The 20,318-nt window shown below is 35.6% G+C and overlaps 1 protein-coding gene across 2 annotated transcripts in view; it reads right to left on the bottom strand.

Moving 5' to 3' along the window:
- PDK3 (pyruvate dehydrogenase kinase 3) overlaps positions 1-20,318 on the bottom strand; it is a 137,510-nt gene that overhangs the window by 36,071 nt on the left and 81,121 nt on the right. For both annotated transcript variants that reach the window (XM_074214227.1, XM_074214228.1), the window contains exons 3-5: positions 20,149-20,220; positions 16,568-16,752; positions 12,712-12,801 (exon numbers count right to left, since the gene is read on the bottom strand). In XM_074214227.1, the coding sequence (XP_074070328.1) occupies positions 12,712-12,801; positions 16,568-16,752; positions 20,149-20,220 (347 nt within the window). The remainder of the gene's footprint in view (positions 1-12,711; positions 12,802-16,567; positions 16,753-20,148; positions 20,221-20,318) is intronic.

Genomic DNA, 20,318 nt, shown 5'->3' on the forward strand with positions numbered 1-20,318 from the left:
TCTGGTGGCAAAGAATTGGAAATCCAGTCCTTCAATTGGGGAATGGCTTAGCAAAATATGGTATATGTATGTCATGGAACACTACTGTTCTATTAGAAACCAGGAGGGACGGGATTTCAGGGAAACCTGAAGGGATTTGCATGAACTGATGCTGAGTGAGATGAGCAGAACCAGAAAAACACTGTACACCCCAACAGCAACATGGGAGTGATGTTCAACCTTGAAGGACTTGCTCATTCCATCAGTGCAACAATTGGGAACAATTTTGGGCTGTCTGCAAAGGAGAGTGCCATCTGTATCCAGATAAGGAGCTGTGGAGTTTGAACAAAGTACGAGGACTATTCCCTTTAATTCAGGAAAAAAAAATCCCAGATGTCTTATGGTTTGATCTGGTTACCTCTGAGAATTCTGTTCTCTTTAAGGATATGATTTCTCTCTCATCACACCCAATTTGGATCAAGGTACAACATGGAAACAAAGTAAAGACTGACAGAGTGCTATCTGTGGGTTGGGGGTGGGGGGAGGGAAGCAAGATTGGGGTAAAATTGTAAAACTCAAATAATATCTTTAATAAAAAAAATTAAAAAAATAAAAAAAGAACATTTGGAATGGAGATGTCTTGAAATCTGTGTATCTTCCATTTATTTTGAGCTACTTCAATTCTGTTTTTCTCCCCTAGAACACAAAACCATCGTTGATACAGAAATGCCATGCTGGATGGTTCTCTGCCATTATATTTCATGTTTCACAATCAATTCCAAAGTTCTTCAGAGAGATCTTTAGAATGTCTTTATATCACTTTTGACCTCTGTGTGAATACTTGCCTTCTGAGTGTTCATAAAATAATCTTTTAGACAAATGCTCTGTCTGCCACCCAGCCACCCCTACTATTATTACTATTTTATTTTATTTTGGGTCTTTTTTTTTTCTTTCTTCTTTTTGGTTTTTGCAGGGCAGTGGGGATCGGGTGGCTTGCATGTCACATGGCTGGGTGATTATTGGGTTTACAAGGCTGGATATGGACTCAGGTGCTTGTGGCTCCAGGGCTGGTGCTTCGTCCATTGCGCCACCTGGCCATACCTACAATTATTGCTATTATTTTGGTTTGGCATTTGAACAACTGGCCAGTTCATCAGTTGTGCTCTCTGCAGCAGTTTTTTTTTTGTTTGTTTTTTTATTCTCATTCTGTACAAATGGTTTTTTTTACATTAATAAAATATACTTGTTTACAAGTAAACAAAATACTCCTCCCCCAATGAATATAGATAGACTTGCTTGGGCAAAAAAGTAAAGGGGAGAGAAAAAAAATTAAAATTAAAAAGCCTTGCTGGGTAGTTCATTCTTGGCTGCATTCTAAGCTCTTTTGCCTTCCAGTATATTGTATTCCAAGCCCTACAAGCTTCCAATGTAGTTGCTGCTAAGTCCTGTGTGATCCTGACTGCAGCTCCACAATATTTGAACTGTGTCCTTCTGACTACTTGTAATATTTTCTCTTTGACTTGGGAGTTCTGGAACTTGGCTATAATATTCCTGGGGGTTGGTTTTTTGGGATCTCTTTCTCGGGGGGATCGGTGGATTCTCTCCATTTCTATTTTGCCCTCTGCTTCTAGAATATCAGGGCAATTTTCCTGTAGTAATTCTTTGAAAATGATGTCAAGGCTCTTTTCCTGATCATGACTTTCAGGTATTCCAATAATTTTCAAATTATCTTTCCTAAGTCTGTTTTCCATATCAGTTGTTTTTTCAATGAGATATTTCACATTTTCTTCTAATTTTTCATTTTTTTGGTTTTGAAGTATTGATTTTTGATTTCTGGTAAATTCATCAATCTCCCCGAATTCTATTCTTTGTCTGAAGGATTTGTTCTCCTCAGAGAGTTTTCTTATCTCTTTTTCCATCTGGCCAATTTTGCTTTTTAAAGCATTCTTCTCCTCAATAACTTTTTGAACTGTTTTATCCATTTGACCTAAGCTGTTTTTCAGCATGCTATTTTCTTCAGCATTTTTTTGGATTTCCTTGACTGAGCTGCTGACTTCATTTTCATGTTTTTCCTGCATCTCTCTCCTTTCTTTTCCCAGTTTTTCTTCCAACTCCCTCATTTGATTTTCAAAGTCTTTTCTGAGCTCTGTCATAGCCTGAGCCCAATTTCTGTTTTTCTTGGAGTCTTTAGATGCAGGAGCTTGTGCTTCCTCATCTTCAGACTGAGTATTTTGATCCTTCTTGGGCTCATTTGCAAAATATTTCTCAATGGTCTTCCTCTTGTTTCTTTGCTTGTTCATTTTCCCAGCCTAAGCCTGTTTTTGGGGTGCTTCCTGAGCTTTTGGGACACTCCCACAAGGGTCTCAGTGTGTGAGGTTCTGTCCTCCCTCCTGGTCTGTGAATGACCATAGGCACCCCCCCTCTGCCACGGAGCCAAGGTTGGGGGGCCCTGTTGTTCTATTGGGGGGCCTAGACTGGGATCAGGATCTGAATGTGGTCAGAGTCCCAGAGTCCTGTTGCAGGGGCAGAGGACAGAGCTCTGCAGTCTCTCTCTCTTCACTCCCCTCCCTCAGATCAATGGGCTCATGTCCTGAGGGCTCCTGCTTAGGGCTCCGCCTGCTTCTGTTTCTGGGTCTAGGCTGCTGAAAGACCAAGCTGCAGGCTGTGTGCCCTGAGGGCTGGGCTCCAGGGGCTCGCTCTGGCAGAGGTCCCCCGCTGTTCCCCCACTTTGTGCCGGTGCTCCCCGGGGTGCAGCTCAGGAGACCCCCCTGCTGTTGTGAGCCGTGGCTCCCAGCTACCTGGGGCTGCTTTCAGGAGGCTGAAATTCTTTGGCTCTGGTGGGCCACCCCTCTGGCGGCCGCCCCTCCAACCAGGGGAGTAGAGCCTTTCTGCTCTTTTCCAGGTTACCCTGAGTAGGAGAACTGCCTCACTGCATCCCTTTGTGGGTTCTGTCTCTTGAAAATTTAGTTAGAGTCCTTAGTTTATGAGTTTTTATCAGAGAGCTCCTAAGACTCGATCCCTTCATGTCGCCATCTTGACTCCGCCCCCGAGACTCTTTGCAGCAGAGTTTTAATACTTTGCAGTTCAGCTCAAGAAAGGACCTCAGTGTTGGTACTTTATCTTGTCAGGTAATCTTGAAAATCTTCCTAAGACAATTCAAAAGGAAGATGTTCTGTTTCCTAGCATGGTGCTGGTATGCTGGCCAAGTTTCACAGGCATACAACAATCACGCCAGCACAACTCTGTAGACTTTTAATTTGGCAGACAGCCATGTTCTCTTTCAAACTTTCCTCCAGAGTTTCCCAAACATTGAGTTGGATATCTACATTCGTGGAAAGTACCCTGCCAAGATAAGTTAACTTATTCATAGTATTCCATATTTCTCCATTTGCTGTAACTGATGGTTCCATATATGGATGTTGTGGTGTTGACTGATGGAGAATCAATTCTAATGTCATTGCATCTCAGCCTCAGAGATTGTACTGAATGCACAATCATCTGTGAACAAAAACTTTGAATACCAACTCTTCCTCCATGATGGTCTTGCCTTATAGCATTTTTCAAATGAAATAATTTACTGTTGCTGCCATTTCCGTCTGTGTTGAAGTTGTCTGACAGTATCACTGAAAACACTATGCTAAAGAGCATGGAAACCAACACATAGCCCTGCTTCACATCATTGGTGACTGGGAAAAATTGAAGGCACCATTCATTATCCAAAATCCATGCAAGCATGTGGTCATGAAATGGTGTACAATATGGATAAACTTCTCCAACCAAATTTTGGCAAGATCTTTCTCAAGCCCTCATGACTGACAGTATCAAAGGCTTCGGTCAGATCAATGTTTGTTGTATACAGACTTGCTCTGCTCCTGGCATTTTATCCTGGAATTGTTGGGCAGCAAACATCACAGTGACTGTTCACTGACCTTTCTGAAGCCACACTGGCTCTTGAGTAGACAAGGTAGATAAGTTGATTAAGTAGGACTCTGACAAGAATCTTGCTAGCCATGACTAAGACACCCCATTCCAATTGAGCAGTGAAGTTAGAAAAAAAGAATGTGTTTATTGAATTGCTTTATATTGCTTTCTTCTTTTTTACCCTTCCTCAGATGAAGAGATGGTTCTTCTCTTTACCAAGGCAAGCCTCTCTATATGTACAAATGACCCCATTCCATCTCATGCTTTCCAGCAGACTGTCCAGTTCGTCATCCCTATCCTCTCATTCATCTTCAGTTTCTTGTCTACTATCATCCTCCCCATTGTCTACAAACAATCTTATGTTTCCCCCAGTTTTAAAAAACCCTCAACTGATCTATCTATCCTTACTAACTACCATCCTATAGCTCCTCTCCCTTTGTACTTAAACACCTAAGAAGGTCATCTATAATTGATACTTTCATTTCCTTTTCTCTCCCTCTCTCTCTTAGCTCTTTTGTCTACATCTGAATTTATCATTCAAGAGTAACTTTTCTCTACAAACTACCAATGATTTAATTGCACAATCTAATAGTCTTTTCTCAATACTCTTGCTTCTTGAAATGATGATGCAGATGGTTTCAGAAAAATCTGGAAAGACACATATGAACTGATATCAAGTGAAGTGAACAGAACCAGGAGAACACTGTACACAGTAACAGCAACATTGTAATGATTAAGAACTGTGGAAGATTCAAGAATTGATCAATATTATGATCAATGACAATTCCAAAAAAATCATAATGCAGATGGAGTTTCCCTCTCCCCCGCTGCTCCCCATAACATGGCTAATATGGAAGTGTTTTATCCGACTTCATATTGTACTTCTTGCCTTCTCACCTAGTGGGGGAGGGAGAGAATTTGGTACTAAAAATGAATTTTTTAAATTAAAAACAAACAAAAATCCTCATCCTTCTTGATCTCTCTGTGGCCTCTGACACTATTGTTTTTATCCTCTTCTTAATACTCTTTTCCTTCAAGGTTTATGACATTGTGCTCTCTTGGTTATGCTCTGACTCACCTGACCATTTCTTTATCAGATTCTTACACTAAATATTCAGCCAAGTCACTCTCTTTACCATGGGTGTCCTCAAGCCTCTGTCCTGGACCCTTGGTTCTACTCCTATCCTATTTTACTCAATAATCTCATAAACATAAAATTCAACAATCATCTTCTTGTAGATGACTCTCAGATTTACTTGTCCTATCTTAACCTATCTCCTAATCTCCAATCTAGCATCTTTAACTGCCTACTGGGCCATCTTGAAATGGATGTTTCATGAACATTTTAAATTCAACATGTCTGAAATTGAATTCATTATCTCCCCCCTGCCAATTCCAAGGTCTCCCTTCTTTTTAACTTCCCTCTCCTCTCCACAACCTAACTCATTGGTCTATTTAATGTTCCTCACAAAGAATACTCCATCTCCTGCCTCAATGTTTTTGTATTGACTGTCCTTCCCTTAACTTCTGCCCCTTATGCCTAGAATGCTCTTATTTTCATCTCTTGAGATTTACTGACATCTTTTCAGACTCCTGCTAGAGACTTTTCTCAGTTCTGAAAGATACTACTGTCTTTCCCTCTACTGTAACTTTTCATTTTTAGCTTAGACAGACTGATTTACATATGTTGTCTCCCCATTACAATGTAAGCCTTTTTAGGACAGGAGCTATTTTAATTTTTAATTTTTTCTGTCCCCAGCATATAAAACAGTATCTGGCAGAAGTGCTTAATAAATACTTGTTGACTGAATGGATATAAAGTTTATAATAAAAATAATTAAGACATTCACAAAGTACTACAATATGAAACAGCATACAGCATTACAGTAGAAAAGACCTCCCCAAGCTGATCTCTGCTATCTACTCTATTCCACTGCTCCTCCCACATACCTCAATCTCTGAAAGACAAGAAGTCTCCAGGTAGACAGGCCTAGAGAAGTCTAAGAGTCTCTTAAAACAGGGAAATCATCTGATTACTGTATTCAGGACCAAGCAGGCTATACCACTCAATTATGGAGTCTGAGCCAAGTATAGGTCCCAAGAAGAAATCAAGGAAAACTATGAACACCATGAAGAAACATCTTATTTTAAGAGACACCTAGGGAATAATCCCTGAAATAAAAAAAAATTACCAGGTAAAAATCTCAAAGGAAAAAAGTCCTGGTCATAGGGAGTGAAGGAGTACTGGAGGAATTGGTAAAAAAGAGAAACAGAACAGAAAATAGAAAGGGAAGAAAGACTGTAAAATTAATACTTTAGGCCACTAGAACTGAATGTTCTGAAAATTAAAATGCACTAGACAAAAACAACTAAACAAGACAATAACAAATATCAAAACAAAAGCAAAGAATTAAAAAAAAAAGAAAGAAAATCTAAGAAATACAATGTCAAAAACACCTGACCTAGAGGACATCTCATGCTCTCCAGGTGACTTGGATGAATATTTAGTGTAGAGTATTAAGAAGAAGATAAAGAAGAGTAATCTAAGAATTATCAGACAATATAAAAATCATGATTAAAAAGTCTATGTACCATTTTTCAGGAAATTATAAATGAAAATTCCCAGAACTCTCAGAACCAGATGGCAAGGTAAAAACAGAAAAAATTCACTTGTCATTTCTTGAATGGTGAAACTGTAAAATAAAAACTCCCAGGAACCACCCTGTCAAAACTCAGAGTTTCTAGGCTTAAAAAAAATACAAGTAACTAAAAGGAGGAACTGTCTCTTTTCCATCATGCCAGACAGTGTACTTTCAGCTTTACATGATATGTTCCTCCATTAGAATGTCAACTCTCTGAGGGCAGGGTACTGTCTGTCTTTCCATGTGTATTTGTATTTCTACTGTTTACCATAGTGCCAAGCATACAGTAAATATTTAATTGAATACTGTTGTCTTGTTGAATTATTGGGGGGGGGGACTCACTATTTGATCAAAAAATCCTGAAAAAACTCAAGCACTCTGACAGAAATTGGTTAAGAACAAAATCTCATATCACAGACCAAAATAAGTTCCTAATGGATGTAAAAGATCATATCATTAATAAGTAAAAGAAACAAGGAAGAAACAACCTTTAAGATATGTGGATAGTAAGAGTTCTTGACTAAACAAGTGATAAAGGGGACCATATAGATAAAATGTACAACTTAGATTATACAAAATTTAAAAGTTTTTGTACAAACAAATCTAATGTAGTCAAAATTAGAATGGATAATGGTAACTGGGAAGAAAAATCTTTGCAACAACTTTCTCTTATCTATGTTTCAGCTCCAAGATATATGGAGGAATGGATTCAAATTTATAAGACTAGGAACTACTGCTGAATAGATATGAAGGTTATGTATGAAAAGGTAGATTTCAAAGGGAAGAAATTCAAGCTATCAATAACAATCATATCAAAAATGTTCTATATCATTAATAATTATGGATGTGAAAATTAAAGTAATTCTGAGGTTCTACTTCAAACCTATAAAATTGGAAACGATAAGAAAAAAAGGAAAATGACAAATACTGAATAGGGTGTGGGGAAAATAGACACATTAGTTCCTGATAAGTAAATTGTGATTTGGTCTAATCATTCTGGAAAGCAATATAGTACTAAATATAGAAGGAAACAAAATGTATCTCTCAAAAGTTATCAATAAACTCTTCATTAAACAGATGATGTTAGCATGAAGAAAGGCTAATAAGGGAAAGTAAGGCATCTTCTTCCTTCCATCTATGCAGAGAACCTACCACTTAGTAATTAATGTTACTTTACACTCAGCCTTCTCAGGTTAAAAGACCTCAGACCACAAACATGTTAGCGCCTTAAAGTCTCCTATCTCTTGTTAGACAGCACATCCCCTGAAGCAAAATTTCTTGGGGCTAGGTCAGGAATCTTCCAGCTACTCCAAAGCAATCACTTTTATCGCACCTGCACTAAGCAACTTCCACTTTCTACTGCCAACCCAATCCCCCAGCTGAGAAGCAGAGAATTTCCAGTGCAGAGAAGAGGAATCTTCCCTTTGATTTTAGGCCTCACATTTCCTTCTATGCCTGTCCTTGAAGCACTGGCACCTTCTACTCAATGACCAACATTTTCACACCTGGTCATATCCTTAACATTCCAGTGACTCTGAAATCCAGTAGATCATCTTCCAAACCCCATTCTGCCCCTCCCCCACCCAACTCATCATTCCCATCCCCATCAATTCTTCCACCTCAATGCTTCAACATAACTACACAACATCTCCACTGTGTCCTCTAGAATGTCTGTTTCACAGGCAACAAACTTCTTTTCACTACAAATAGATTCTTGCCCATTTCTTCCATCTCTTAGCTCTAACTGAAATCTGGTCACCCTTTCCAGTAATGTCTTACATCTTCACTCATTCTCTTGGCTCACTGGTTGAGGCAGGGGAGTTGGAATACTCTTTGCTCCCCAGTGCCAATTTAACATTTCTCCCCTTCCTCTATCACTTGGTAATTTTTCTTTTAGATTAACGAGACTCCATTTTACTACTCTATCAAAATCCTAAGGGCTGTTGCCCCTTCCTTTCTCAAAGAATTCAATATTTGCAATTTTCTCTTTTCCCCAAATACTGCCCTTATATTATGGAACTTGACATACATACTAATGCATTATTCAAATTCAGTTCTTCAACCTATTTACTTGATGAACTATACCTTCACCCTACCTCAGTTACATAAAAAGATGGCCATAATCTTTTGGGGTTTTTTTTTTTAGATTTTTTGCAAGGCAAATGGGGTTAAGTGGCTTGCCCAAGGTCACACAGCTAGGTAATTATTAAATGTCTGAGACCAGATTTGAACCCAGGTACTCCTGACTCCAGGGCCAGTGCTTTATCCACTGCTCCACCTAGCCGACCCTAAAGATGATGGTCATAATCTTGATCTTGTCATCATTCACACATGTCTTAAGAATTTTGAAATCCTCATATCTGACCACAATCTATCTTCCTCTGTTTTGACTTACAAAGTCATATTCTTATATCTCTACTAGGTCTGTATCCCAAAGAGATCATTAAAAAAAAGGGGGAAAGACCTATATGTACAAAAATATGCATAACAGCTCTCTTTGTGGTGGCGAAGAACTGGAAATCAAGGAGAAGACCATCAGTTGAGGAATGGCTGAACAACATGGGGTAATATGAATATGATGGGGAATACCATTGTTGTATGAGAAATGATGAGCAGGAAGATTTCAAAAAAATCTGTAGACTTCTGTAAACTGAGCAGAACCAGGAGATCATTGTATAAAGTAACAATAACATTGTGTAATCAACTTAGCTCTTTATCAGCAAAACAGTGAACAAAGATAATTCTAAAAGATTTGTGAAGGAAAATGCCATCCAAATCCAGAGAAAGAACTATGGAGTCTGAATGCAGACCAAAGCATACTATTTTCACTTTTTCTTATTTGTTTTTTTCCTTTTGTTCTGATTATTCTTTCACAACATGACTAATATGGAAATAGGTTTAACATGACTGTGCATGTTATTGTCTTGGAGAAGGAGGGAGAATGAGAAAATTTTACAAAATGTATGTTAAAATTATTTTACATGTAATTGGAAAAAATAAAACATTATTAAGATAAAAACAGAAAACAAACAAATAAAACCAAAGTACTTTTCTTTATTCACAGCATGACCTCAAATCCCTTGATCTCTCAATTTTTTCCCAGGCAATTTCCCACTGCACTAGCCACTATCCCCTCTTCTCCCCATCCTGACTCCTTGGTGAACTAATTCAACTCTACATTGTCCTCCTTTCTTGAATCTTATCAGATCAATGACTATTCCCAGGCAAGCCTCAGCCTTGGATTACTCTCATCATCTGTCACCTTCACACCCATATACATGCTGCTAAACAAAGGTGGAGAAAATCAAATAATCATTCTGATTTGATTCACTACAAGTTTATGTCACATAACCTCAATTAGGCCCCTCCCTGCTGTTAGGCAATCTCCCTTTCCTACTTACTATACCAATCTAGCTATTTAGAATATGTCCCCTTATACTCTCCAACATGGCCATCATTCCAGAGCAGGACCTCATATCTGTGTTATCATAACAGTCAGTGATGGATTGGCCTTTCTCAAGGGTCTTCTGAGAGATATTATTATTTCCCTGTCTTATTAATAGCCAATTGGGGATACTGAAGCCTTTTTTTCACCCTCCCTATTTCCTTGTCTAATCCCTCAAGAACAGATTATCAATTCTTCAAATTTTGGGTATTGCTACTTCACTCAACTAGCTCAGGCTTGGATGCGGAAACAGATTCTTTGTCTAGATTGCTCAAGGCTGGGGGTGGTTTGGGTATAGGGATAGTCTCTTTGGCCAAGAGTAATATGACGTCACTCTCAGTCCCTCACTAGAGTGAGGTCACTTCTCTTTGTAAAATCCACCTCTCATTCTTAACCAATCAAAACGGATTATCACTTTCAGTAATAGCCCCCCCAAAGGATAAACAAGCTGTGAGCAGTATGCTAAGATCACCTTTGGCACTTAAGAGTGCCACTGGCCTTTATTAATAAAATGATTAAATTGCCCAGAAATTATGTCTCATGAAATTTTTTAAAAGTTACATTTTCCATTTCAATTCATCTTCAATTCAACTACCAAAGTGATTTTTCCTAATGTACAAGACTGATTATACTCCCCCCCCCCCCCAAATACTCATAAATTCCACTGGCTTCCTACTACCTCTAGAAGGAAATTCAAATAGTCAGCAGCTATTACAAAGCAATTCTTGGCGTAGCTCTGAATATTTTCTCTAGCTGTCTCCAAAGCCTCCAAAGTCCTTTGCCTTCCACTCCAACTATTTACTTCTGTGGCTTCTTTAAAGCCCCAACTAAAATCCCACTTTCAACAAAAAAATTTTCCCAATCCCTCTTAATTCCAGGTAAGTATTTCCTATTTATCCTGCATATACTTTGTCGTATATGTTTTTGTTTGCATGTTATCCTACTATCCCAGGATAGGACTGTCTTTTGCCTCTTTGTATCCCCAGAGCTTAGCACGGTGCCTGGCACATAGTAGTATTTAATAAATTTTTACTGATTGATACTGATTAAAGTATTAGTTCAGTTCAATTCAACTGACATGTATTGGGTAGTGGGGAAAAAGAAGTCAAAAAATAACCCAGTTCCTGTACTACAAGAATTTATAATCTAGAACTTAAGATGTGATGCCTACCTGAATGGCATTTTATGTTCAAAAGATTTTCTTCAAGAGTGCCCTGTGCATCCAATTCAATGGGGAAAAATTACTACCTACATCCTTGCAGAAAAGGATTTGCAAAAACATTGTTGGCTATTTATTGTTCCCTGCCCTAAAAGATTCTGTAGACAAATGGAGTAATTTTAAGGTACCAATGATAGTTGTTATACATAAAATCAAGCAGTATTTTAAAGCAGTATAAAATCAGTCATTTTAACAATGCTCCTCCTGTCTTCTTTGAGCCCTTTAATTTGCCACTGCATCATTCTCTGGCTAGGCTCACCATCTGCTTTCTGAACTCCAGTAACTACCTTGCAGGCAGAAAGTAACAAAGTTATGATGACTGAGTTCACATACAAATTCATACAAAATTCACTAGCACATAGCTGGCACTTAATCAACAGACTATGATCACTACTAGGCCTCTACCCTATGGAAATCAAAGAAAGAGCATAAGGGTTCAAATGTATAACTAACTATATTTATAGCAATTCTTTTTCCTGTTAGCCAAAAACTAGACAAAGGGGGTATTTTCTACTGGGGAATTGCTAATAAAAACTGTGGTAATTAATGTAATGGAATACTTACTATGCAACAAGAAATAATGGATAATTTAAGAGGAATCTTGGGAAGATCTTTATGAACTACAGAGTGAAGTGAACAGAACTAGGTGAACAATTTATAAAACCATAACATTATATAGAAAATGAATTCTGAAATCCTTTACAACTCTAATGCACACAAATCCAAAAGAATGAAAATGAAACATGCCATTCACCTCCTGTCAAAGTGATGAATTTAAAATTCAGAAAGAGACATAGATGTTTAGATATGGGTGATGTGAGAATTTGTTTTGCCATACTACATACTGAGGGATTGATTTCTCAGGCATATTTATTTTGCTTTTGAGAAATAGCTCATTGAGAAATAGAAAGAGTGGGAGGGACAGAAATAATTTATAAAATAAAAACTCTAAAAATAAAAATAATGAAATATTTGAATCTTTAGGAAGAGGTTAAAGAAAGCTAGAGAATACAACCATATAACGTTAAAGCTAAAAAGGTCATCTAATCCAATGCTTTCTTTTCAGAGATGAGAAATATCAAAATCTAGAAAATAGAATTTAAAGACTTTCATTACATGAATGCTAAGTTACTCAGCATTTTTGATTTCTTCATATGCAAACTTAAAATATGTGAAAATATGATGCTATCCAGCAAAAGCAGAGTTGACAGTTTATTAATTTGAATAAATACATATTTATTGAGCAGCTATGTATTGAACATCTGTTTTCTGTGGGATCACCCCCCCCAGTTCCTATTACATATAAAAGGAAAGTTATTATCAACTTCATTTTACAGAAGGGATCAAATGATTAGTTTCTCAGGTGTCCTGATAATTGGGTAGAACTTTCAATTAACTAATATATCTGGGATGAAGTCTGAAGTTCAGAATTCTGTGATAATTCAAGTAAAAAACAAACTCCATTATAGACTTCTTAGAAAAGAGTATTTATTTGATCTCCTTACCTTTTACTACATCAGCCACATTACAGGTGGGATCAATACTCCCAATGTGTTTAGGATGAGCAGGATTAGGGTCATCACCAAACAGAAGTGCTTAAAGAGAAAGAAATAAAAAAAAAGTAAATTTGCACCTAAATGAATAGTTAAACAGGGAAATGTATGATAATACATCTTTTAAAGGATTTTCCTTTTTCTAGCATTTGGTTATAGGTCCACATATATGAGCAAAACTGATAATGGCTACTAATAAACACAAAAGTCTACAACAGAATAGACCAAAGCTAAGCAATAGCATCACTGATGGCAAACTACTTAAAATCAGTGACATTTGTTTGAAGTCATTGCTTAGTCTAAAAGAATAAATCCAGAACCTCTTTTCCCCCACGATTAATTAAAATGGTTAAAGTTAAATGCTATATTTTTCTTATTCACATATATCACACACCAGAGTTTCAGTTAAATATTCATAATGTATTGACTAGAATTTTGAAAACTCATTGCATAGGATGGTAGATGCAGAGAATACAGATTGAGATTTTTTTTTTTTAATATGACCAATGTGGGAGTTTGTTTTGTTTGATTAGACATATTTGTTTTTCTTTCTTTCTCAATGGACCCCTTCCACTGAAGGATGGGAAGAAGGGAGAATTTTGTTGATTAAAAAAAGTAAAATTTAATTAAAAAAATAACTACAGTAAAGAGAGTTTTTCAGCATTAATGAATGTAAACTGATTAAAGCCTTTTAAGAAAAGAAATGAGTAGGGGCAGTTGGGTGGTGCAGAGATAGAATACCAGCCCTGGAGTCAAGAGGACCTAAGTTCAATTCCAACTTCAGACACTTAATAATTACCTAGCTGTGCTACCTTGGACAAGTCACTTAACCCCATTGCCTTGCAAAAACAGAAAGTGAGAAAGAAAGAAAGAAAGAAAGAAAGAAAGAAAGAAAGAGCGAAAAAGAGAAAGAAAGGAATCATTTGGCAAAATGTAACAAAAATTTCAACATCAGTCATCTCATTTAGTCCATTAATCTCCCTTCAACAATACTTTCCCAAGAAATATCTCACATGAAAGAAAAATAATTTTTATAAAAACAGCCACACTGGTCTTACTTATGGCAAGATGAAAAATGTAAAGAATGAAAAAATTAACTAGCATATTATCAGCACAGAATCCTACAAAGCTAGTAAAAATGATAATTATAAACTAAAGCAATAGATGAAAATGTTTACAGTAAAGAGCATCAAATGAAATAAAAAATTAAAAAATATTACACACAATATTGACATAGTTATAATCAACATTAAATAACAAAAAACAGAAAATAATATGGAATAATATAGTTTCATTAGTATTCTCCTTTATCTCCTGTATACCAACTTATATTTTTAATTATTTTTAAAGTAAAATAAATTCAAAGATTTAAGTTTATTTTGCCTATATAGAATAATTTTATCAAATACATGATATGCAATATAAGTATGCTTTTTGTCTATATAATGATGGCTACATAAATTGAGAGGAAGATGTCTTAGTTAAAGCCTATTTCTTAGAACCATTTTTTTAAATAAACAAAATGAATTAAAAGCTATAAATATACACTGTGTATTTATAATGACTAAGTCTGATACTGAAAAAGTACCAGATAAACTTTCTTCCTTCTTTTCAGAGATGGTACATTATAGATGGGTATGGTATACAGTATATATGATCAGATAAATGGTAATTGGCTAGTTTTGCGGAATTGTTTTTTATTCTTGGATACACAGGATTGCTCTCTGAGTGAATGAGGGATAAAATGAGAAATGAACATTTATTGTACTCATCTCAGACAATTACAACTATGTGACTGTGGGCAAGTCAATTTCAACTATTAATCTTATTTTTCTCATTTGCCAAATGATGAGAGTTGGAGTCAATGGTCTCTCAAGTCCCTTTTAACTCTAAATCTATAATCTTATGCAAAATCAAAATAAATCAGTTTTTTAAAAATTCAAAATATCTATGATTCTTAAAATGGAAAAGTTAAAAAAGAACCTGTAACTAACCATTTCAAGAAAAATACATAAATAAAGAAAAATAAATACAAGGTTAAAAACTAAAGGGACCAGTTACTATGAACGTAAGGATACTTAACATCATTGTTGATGTTTAGTTACTTCAGTCATATCCAATTCTTTATGATCCCACTTGGAGTTTTCTTGGCAAAAATGCTAAATAGTTTGCCATTTTTACAGATGAGGAAATTGAAACCAACAGGGTTCAATGGCTTGATCAGCATCACATCATCAGTAATGTCTAAGGCTAGATTTGAACTGAGGAAGAGGAGTCTTCCTGACATCAGGTTCAGTATTCACCTGCTCTATTTAAACATTACATTTGTAAACTAAATAATAATGCCCTATCCTTTCATGATAATATTAGGTGTTTACTTATGAGTATATTTTTTCTAGCAGTGATGCCTGGTAGCTTGAACTGAGTTATTCAACACTTTAGTGAAAGAGCGTTAAGAACTAATAAAACTAGTTATATGTCAATGATGAACAGGGACATCTAGTAAGCTTTTCAGCTGTAATTTTATAATTTTTCCTTTTTATTTATTATTTTAAGCCTATTATTTCCCTAGCAGTGAAAAGTCTTAAGTGAAAATCCCTTAAAGGACCATATAGTTGTTTGAGAAATAACATGCTTAAGAAGCTCAGGACTTCAAACCTATTTTATAATAAGTTATATAAGTGTAAGAAACCTAGAAAGTAGCAATAAAAGATATTATGAAGGACAAATTTCCATGTCCCATTAAAAAGTGGAATCAAAAGAAGCTGCTTTAGAGTACTCAGAAAATTTACACAGAAAATACACTCCTTTCTCTTTGAGTCATACTCAAATTGGAATCCTATAATATCAAAGCTTATCACGTGGATTTAGATATATTACTCACAAATAATTTCAGCCAGAGACAAAACAATTACACACTATAAAAAGTCCAAAGAGACCTGGTCAGCCCAAGTAGCAAGTGTTATTCCTATCTCCTAATATATGCATAATGAAGTATATTTAGCTTATTATCTTGAGATGCAATAAACAGTAATTGGCATATCCAGTTTCCTAACACATGATTGTACTGCTACAGAATTATTTTTAAGGTTTTTTTTTGCAAGGCAATGGGGTTAAGTGACTTGCCCAAGGCCACATAGCTAGGTAATTATTAAGTGTCTGAGGCTGGATTTGAACTCAGGTACTCCTGACTCCAGGACTGGTGCGCTATTCACTGCACCACCTAGCTGCCCCCAGAATTATTCTTAACTGCGTAATTCAGTTGGAAAATCTAAAAGAAATACCACTTCTATCAACAAAAATTCAAGTTGGTAAAGGGAAAGTCGTGTTTCAAACACAAAAAAAAGGAAAACAAGAATAAGAGAAAATCTCTTCTGATAATAGATTAAAAAAATACCAAATCATAATAAAAAAAGATTGATAGGCAGAGATAATGTAATTGAGTACTCATTAATATCTTTAAAATAGTTTGTTACCCTTCCTTTCATATGTTTAAATGGGGAAAATTATTTAGCCTCAGACTTCCAGTTTGAAGCATCAAATAGGAGCTCTGGTTTAGATTTAACATTTTAAAATGGACAGCTTCTATTTTCTGTCAGGTGGCTCAGATTCATAATTACTAGTCATATCAAGTTTTAGTCTCGCTACTGCCTGTCACAATATGCCATTTGCCTTCTTTTCATCTTGAAATGTTAAGTTAGTCATCAGTGAGGAAAGAAAACTTCAAATCAATGCAGTGTCTTGGCATTTAGGAGCCACAACTCTAATTGTCTTTTTTAAGGATGGAAAAAATAAAGCCCCAACTTACTGTGCTGGTTAATCAGCATTCGGAAGGAGATGCGATTAGTATAAAATCGATCCAGGAAATATTGAATGTTACTGCTAATGAAAGGATCAAACCCATACTTCTCTTTGTATTCAATCACCCCTTGTGCCATAGTAGGAACCACATCATTGTGTCTGTTTCTGACTTTAACCATGACTTGTAAAAAGCTGTGGGGAGAGGGGAAAAAAGACAAAGAAACTGATTAGTATGTACAGATGTTTCAGGTCTTCATGTTCTACAGAGCTGAGGCCTGGAGACTTCTTGTTATCTGAAGTTCTACACATTTACTTACCTCTTCTTACATTAGAGGGACAAGTTTTATGAACTTTACAACAGTATATAAATGCTGGTTAGCTAGCTTCTGTGTTGTCTGAGTAAATTAAGTTCTTGGACAAGTTTGGCAGCATGGCTCAGTAGACACTACTCCCCCAGAAATACACACCACACAATAGTACATGAACATAGATATGATGGAAGAAAAACCACCCAGGAACATTACCTTCCCCTAAAGTTGCATTTGTCCATAGCAAATAGATTTACTCAGTCTTCCCTTGTACTTGTGCTTGTTTCCTGTCTTTCAAGGGTAAAAGTTCTGCAACAGTGCTATAAAGGGCTAGTCTATAAACAAACATGGGATTTAAGAGACTGATTCTAAGCAGCTGTGGAGAAGGAAAAAATGTTGAAAGCATGCTCAAAACCACTGTCTTTCCCACTCCAGCCCTTAACTGCTCTGATTTCCTCATTATGGTGAATATAGTTCTATAGAACAAAAATAACAACAAACAAATTAGAATTTGCAGCACATCTGTGAATATATTAAAAAATCAAAGTTAATTATTATTATAAATTAATGGGGCTATTGATAGTGCCCAACATAATACCTTTTCAATATTTCTATATTAATTGACAGCTGACTAAAACAGAGATTTCTCCTCTTATTAGATCATATCATTCCTCAGGAAATTTCTTCCAAATAGTCCAATACTACCAGCCCAGAAAGCATTCTTAAGGATCTTTCAAATTTACAATGTATTTCCACAAAGAAGATATGCATAGTGGTCCATATGACAACCTTTTGAAAAATATAAATATGTGGGAGTGGCTAGGTGGCACAGTGGATAGAGCACCAACCCTGGAGTCAGGAGTACCTGAGTTCAAATCCAGCCTCAGATTTAGTAATTACCTAGCTGTGTGGTCTTGGGCAAGCCACTTAACCCCATTGACTTGCAAAAACTAAATATATATCTGTTTTTCAACTCTAAATATCTCAAATTTCTCTTGACTTTCCAAATTTACTCCCAGAATACAAAGGAAAATATCTACAAATGCCAAAACTATATCTCACTATGAAAAACTGATATTTGTTTTTAAATGAAGCATATTAGTCTGATTTAGAACACACATCTTTTATCTACAAAAGCCTGGAATCAATACAAGACAAAGAGTCATAATTATATAAGTGACAGATCATCAAACATCAGTACTTTTGTAACTTTTGATTGTATTTACTTCTTTTTGCATATAGAATAGTTTCTTCAGTCTACCACAATCCTGCATAAAATTAATTTTATGCTGAAATATAAATACAAGGTACAATAATAATAAGTTGATTATGAAGCTCTATGGTTTACAAAGGTATTTTCATAAACTTATGTTTTGCAATTGTTTTGACTGCTTGAATTTCAATAATGTTATTTCAGTACTAGGTTGACTTCCAGGAAACTTCTCCCTGAAATTCTCTTTGGCAGTGCCATGGCAACATATTTCCATATTACTACTTGACCATCTATCTCTTGTTGTCCCTTGTCTAAATCATCAAGCTACTCTTCTATATTTTCCACATCACTGTCTATGACTGCTAAGTAAATTTTCAAATCTGTTCCACAGTTTGGAATAGGATAACTGTAAAAGAAATATTAGAAAGTATTAGAACTTTGTAATACTATGGAAATATTGAATTCATTTTTGGCATCTATACAATAGATTTTCCAAGTCTTTGTGAAACAAAGTTCCAAAGATTACAGACTCATCAAAACAAATAACAAAAATCCCCAGCTATTAGAAAAGTTGAAAAGAACCTCAACATGATACTATACTTCAGTTTATAATTGTGTCTAAGTCAATGAGGTACATCTAAAATCAACTGTATTTTAACTCACAATAAGTCAGAAAACCAAACAAATCCAAGTTAGTAGAAGGCAATAAGAGAACAAGCTAAATATCAGTTTCACAGATATTTAAAGATTGAAAGAAGAGATATAAACTAAATAAGCTATCTGATATTTTATTTTATAATTTTATAATGCTTATATTTACAAATATTTTATTTGGAAAAGTGCTTAAATTTTTTCTGTTTGAATCAATAGGGGTCATAGGAGCTAGCAAAAATTAAAAAATAAATTAGAAAATAATAATCAGTCCTCTGCCAAAATCTGACAATTAAATACTAGAAAGATTTGAATTTAGTCACTTAATAGCTTTGGGTTCCAGTTTTATTTTTTTTTTTTGTTTTTTTTTAGGTTTTTGCAAGGCAAATGGGGTTAAGTGGCTTGCTCAAGGCCACACAGCTAGGTAATTATTAAGTGTCTGAGGCCGGTTTTGAACTCAGGGACTCCTGACTCCAGGGTTGGTTCGTCCACTGTGCAACCTAGCTTCCCCTGGGTCCCAGTTCTTTATCTGCAAAAATGCATGGATTTAACTAGGAGAACTTTAAGGTTCTTTTCCAGTTTTAGGATTCAATGCTCCTAAGATTCCACCAATATTTATTGAACTTTACCAAAGCATATGGCCATTAAGTTCACATATAACTATGTAAAAGCTTTATGCTTCAAAAATGAACAATTTCCTTGTTAATAGATGAAAACAGATGCATACAAGAAGGAACCATGAAGACACATATGACAGAACATTTGAGCTAGGTGGGACCTTAGAGACTTTAAAGTTTAGTCCACTATTTTTATATTACAGCTAAGGCAACTGATGTTCAAAGAAGTGAAGTCACTAGCCCTGGTTGGCAAAGCAAGCTACTAAACAGAGAAATAACTAAATCTAAGTCAGTCTAAATTCAAAGTTAGTGCTCTTTCGACTGAACCACAAGAGGGGAAACTGAGTAAATGGAAAGAGTTTTTCTTTCAAAAAGTTTACCATACACATTTATGGAACTATGGTGTATATCACATGTGAATGCACTCTAACAAGACATCCTTTTTAAATCCAAACATTTAAATTAAGTTCTATGAAGTAGATTCCTTTCAATATGTGATACATCATTTTTATACCTACCACTAGGTGGCACTATTATTCAAAATTGACAAATATTGCTTGGCTTGTTTCTCTATTTAATCTATTATTATATACTAAATATTTATTCTAACTTCAAGTACAAAATGAATTGCTATAATTACTCTTTTGGTACTGGCTAAATTTTTAACTCAAGTGAAGAAATCACAAGGCTGAATATCTTTGGGGAAAAAAATTAGTTTCCCTTTCAGTTACTTTTGACTTAGTTACTATTTTTTTGCTTCTCTGTCACTACTTTCAGGCAAATACAATGCTATACTTACTCATCCAGAACTTGTGGGTCCTCGGGGCTCTTATTTTCGTATTCTAAAAGTTCAAGAAAACTTTGCATATACCTAGAAAATTAAATGGAGATGACAATATTAATTAAAATTATAGGTTGTTACAAGTCAAATCTTCAACAAACCATTTCATCCTTTTATCAGAACAATTC

Source organism: Macrotis lagotis, chromosome 1 (genome assembly GCF_037893015.1).
Source record: "Macrotis lagotis isolate mMagLag1 chromosome 1, bilby.v1.9.chrom.fasta, whole genome shotgun sequence".
NCBI classification, from domain to species: domain Eukaryota; kingdom Metazoa; phylum Chordata; class Mammalia; order Peramelemorphia; family Peramelidae; genus Macrotis; species Macrotis lagotis.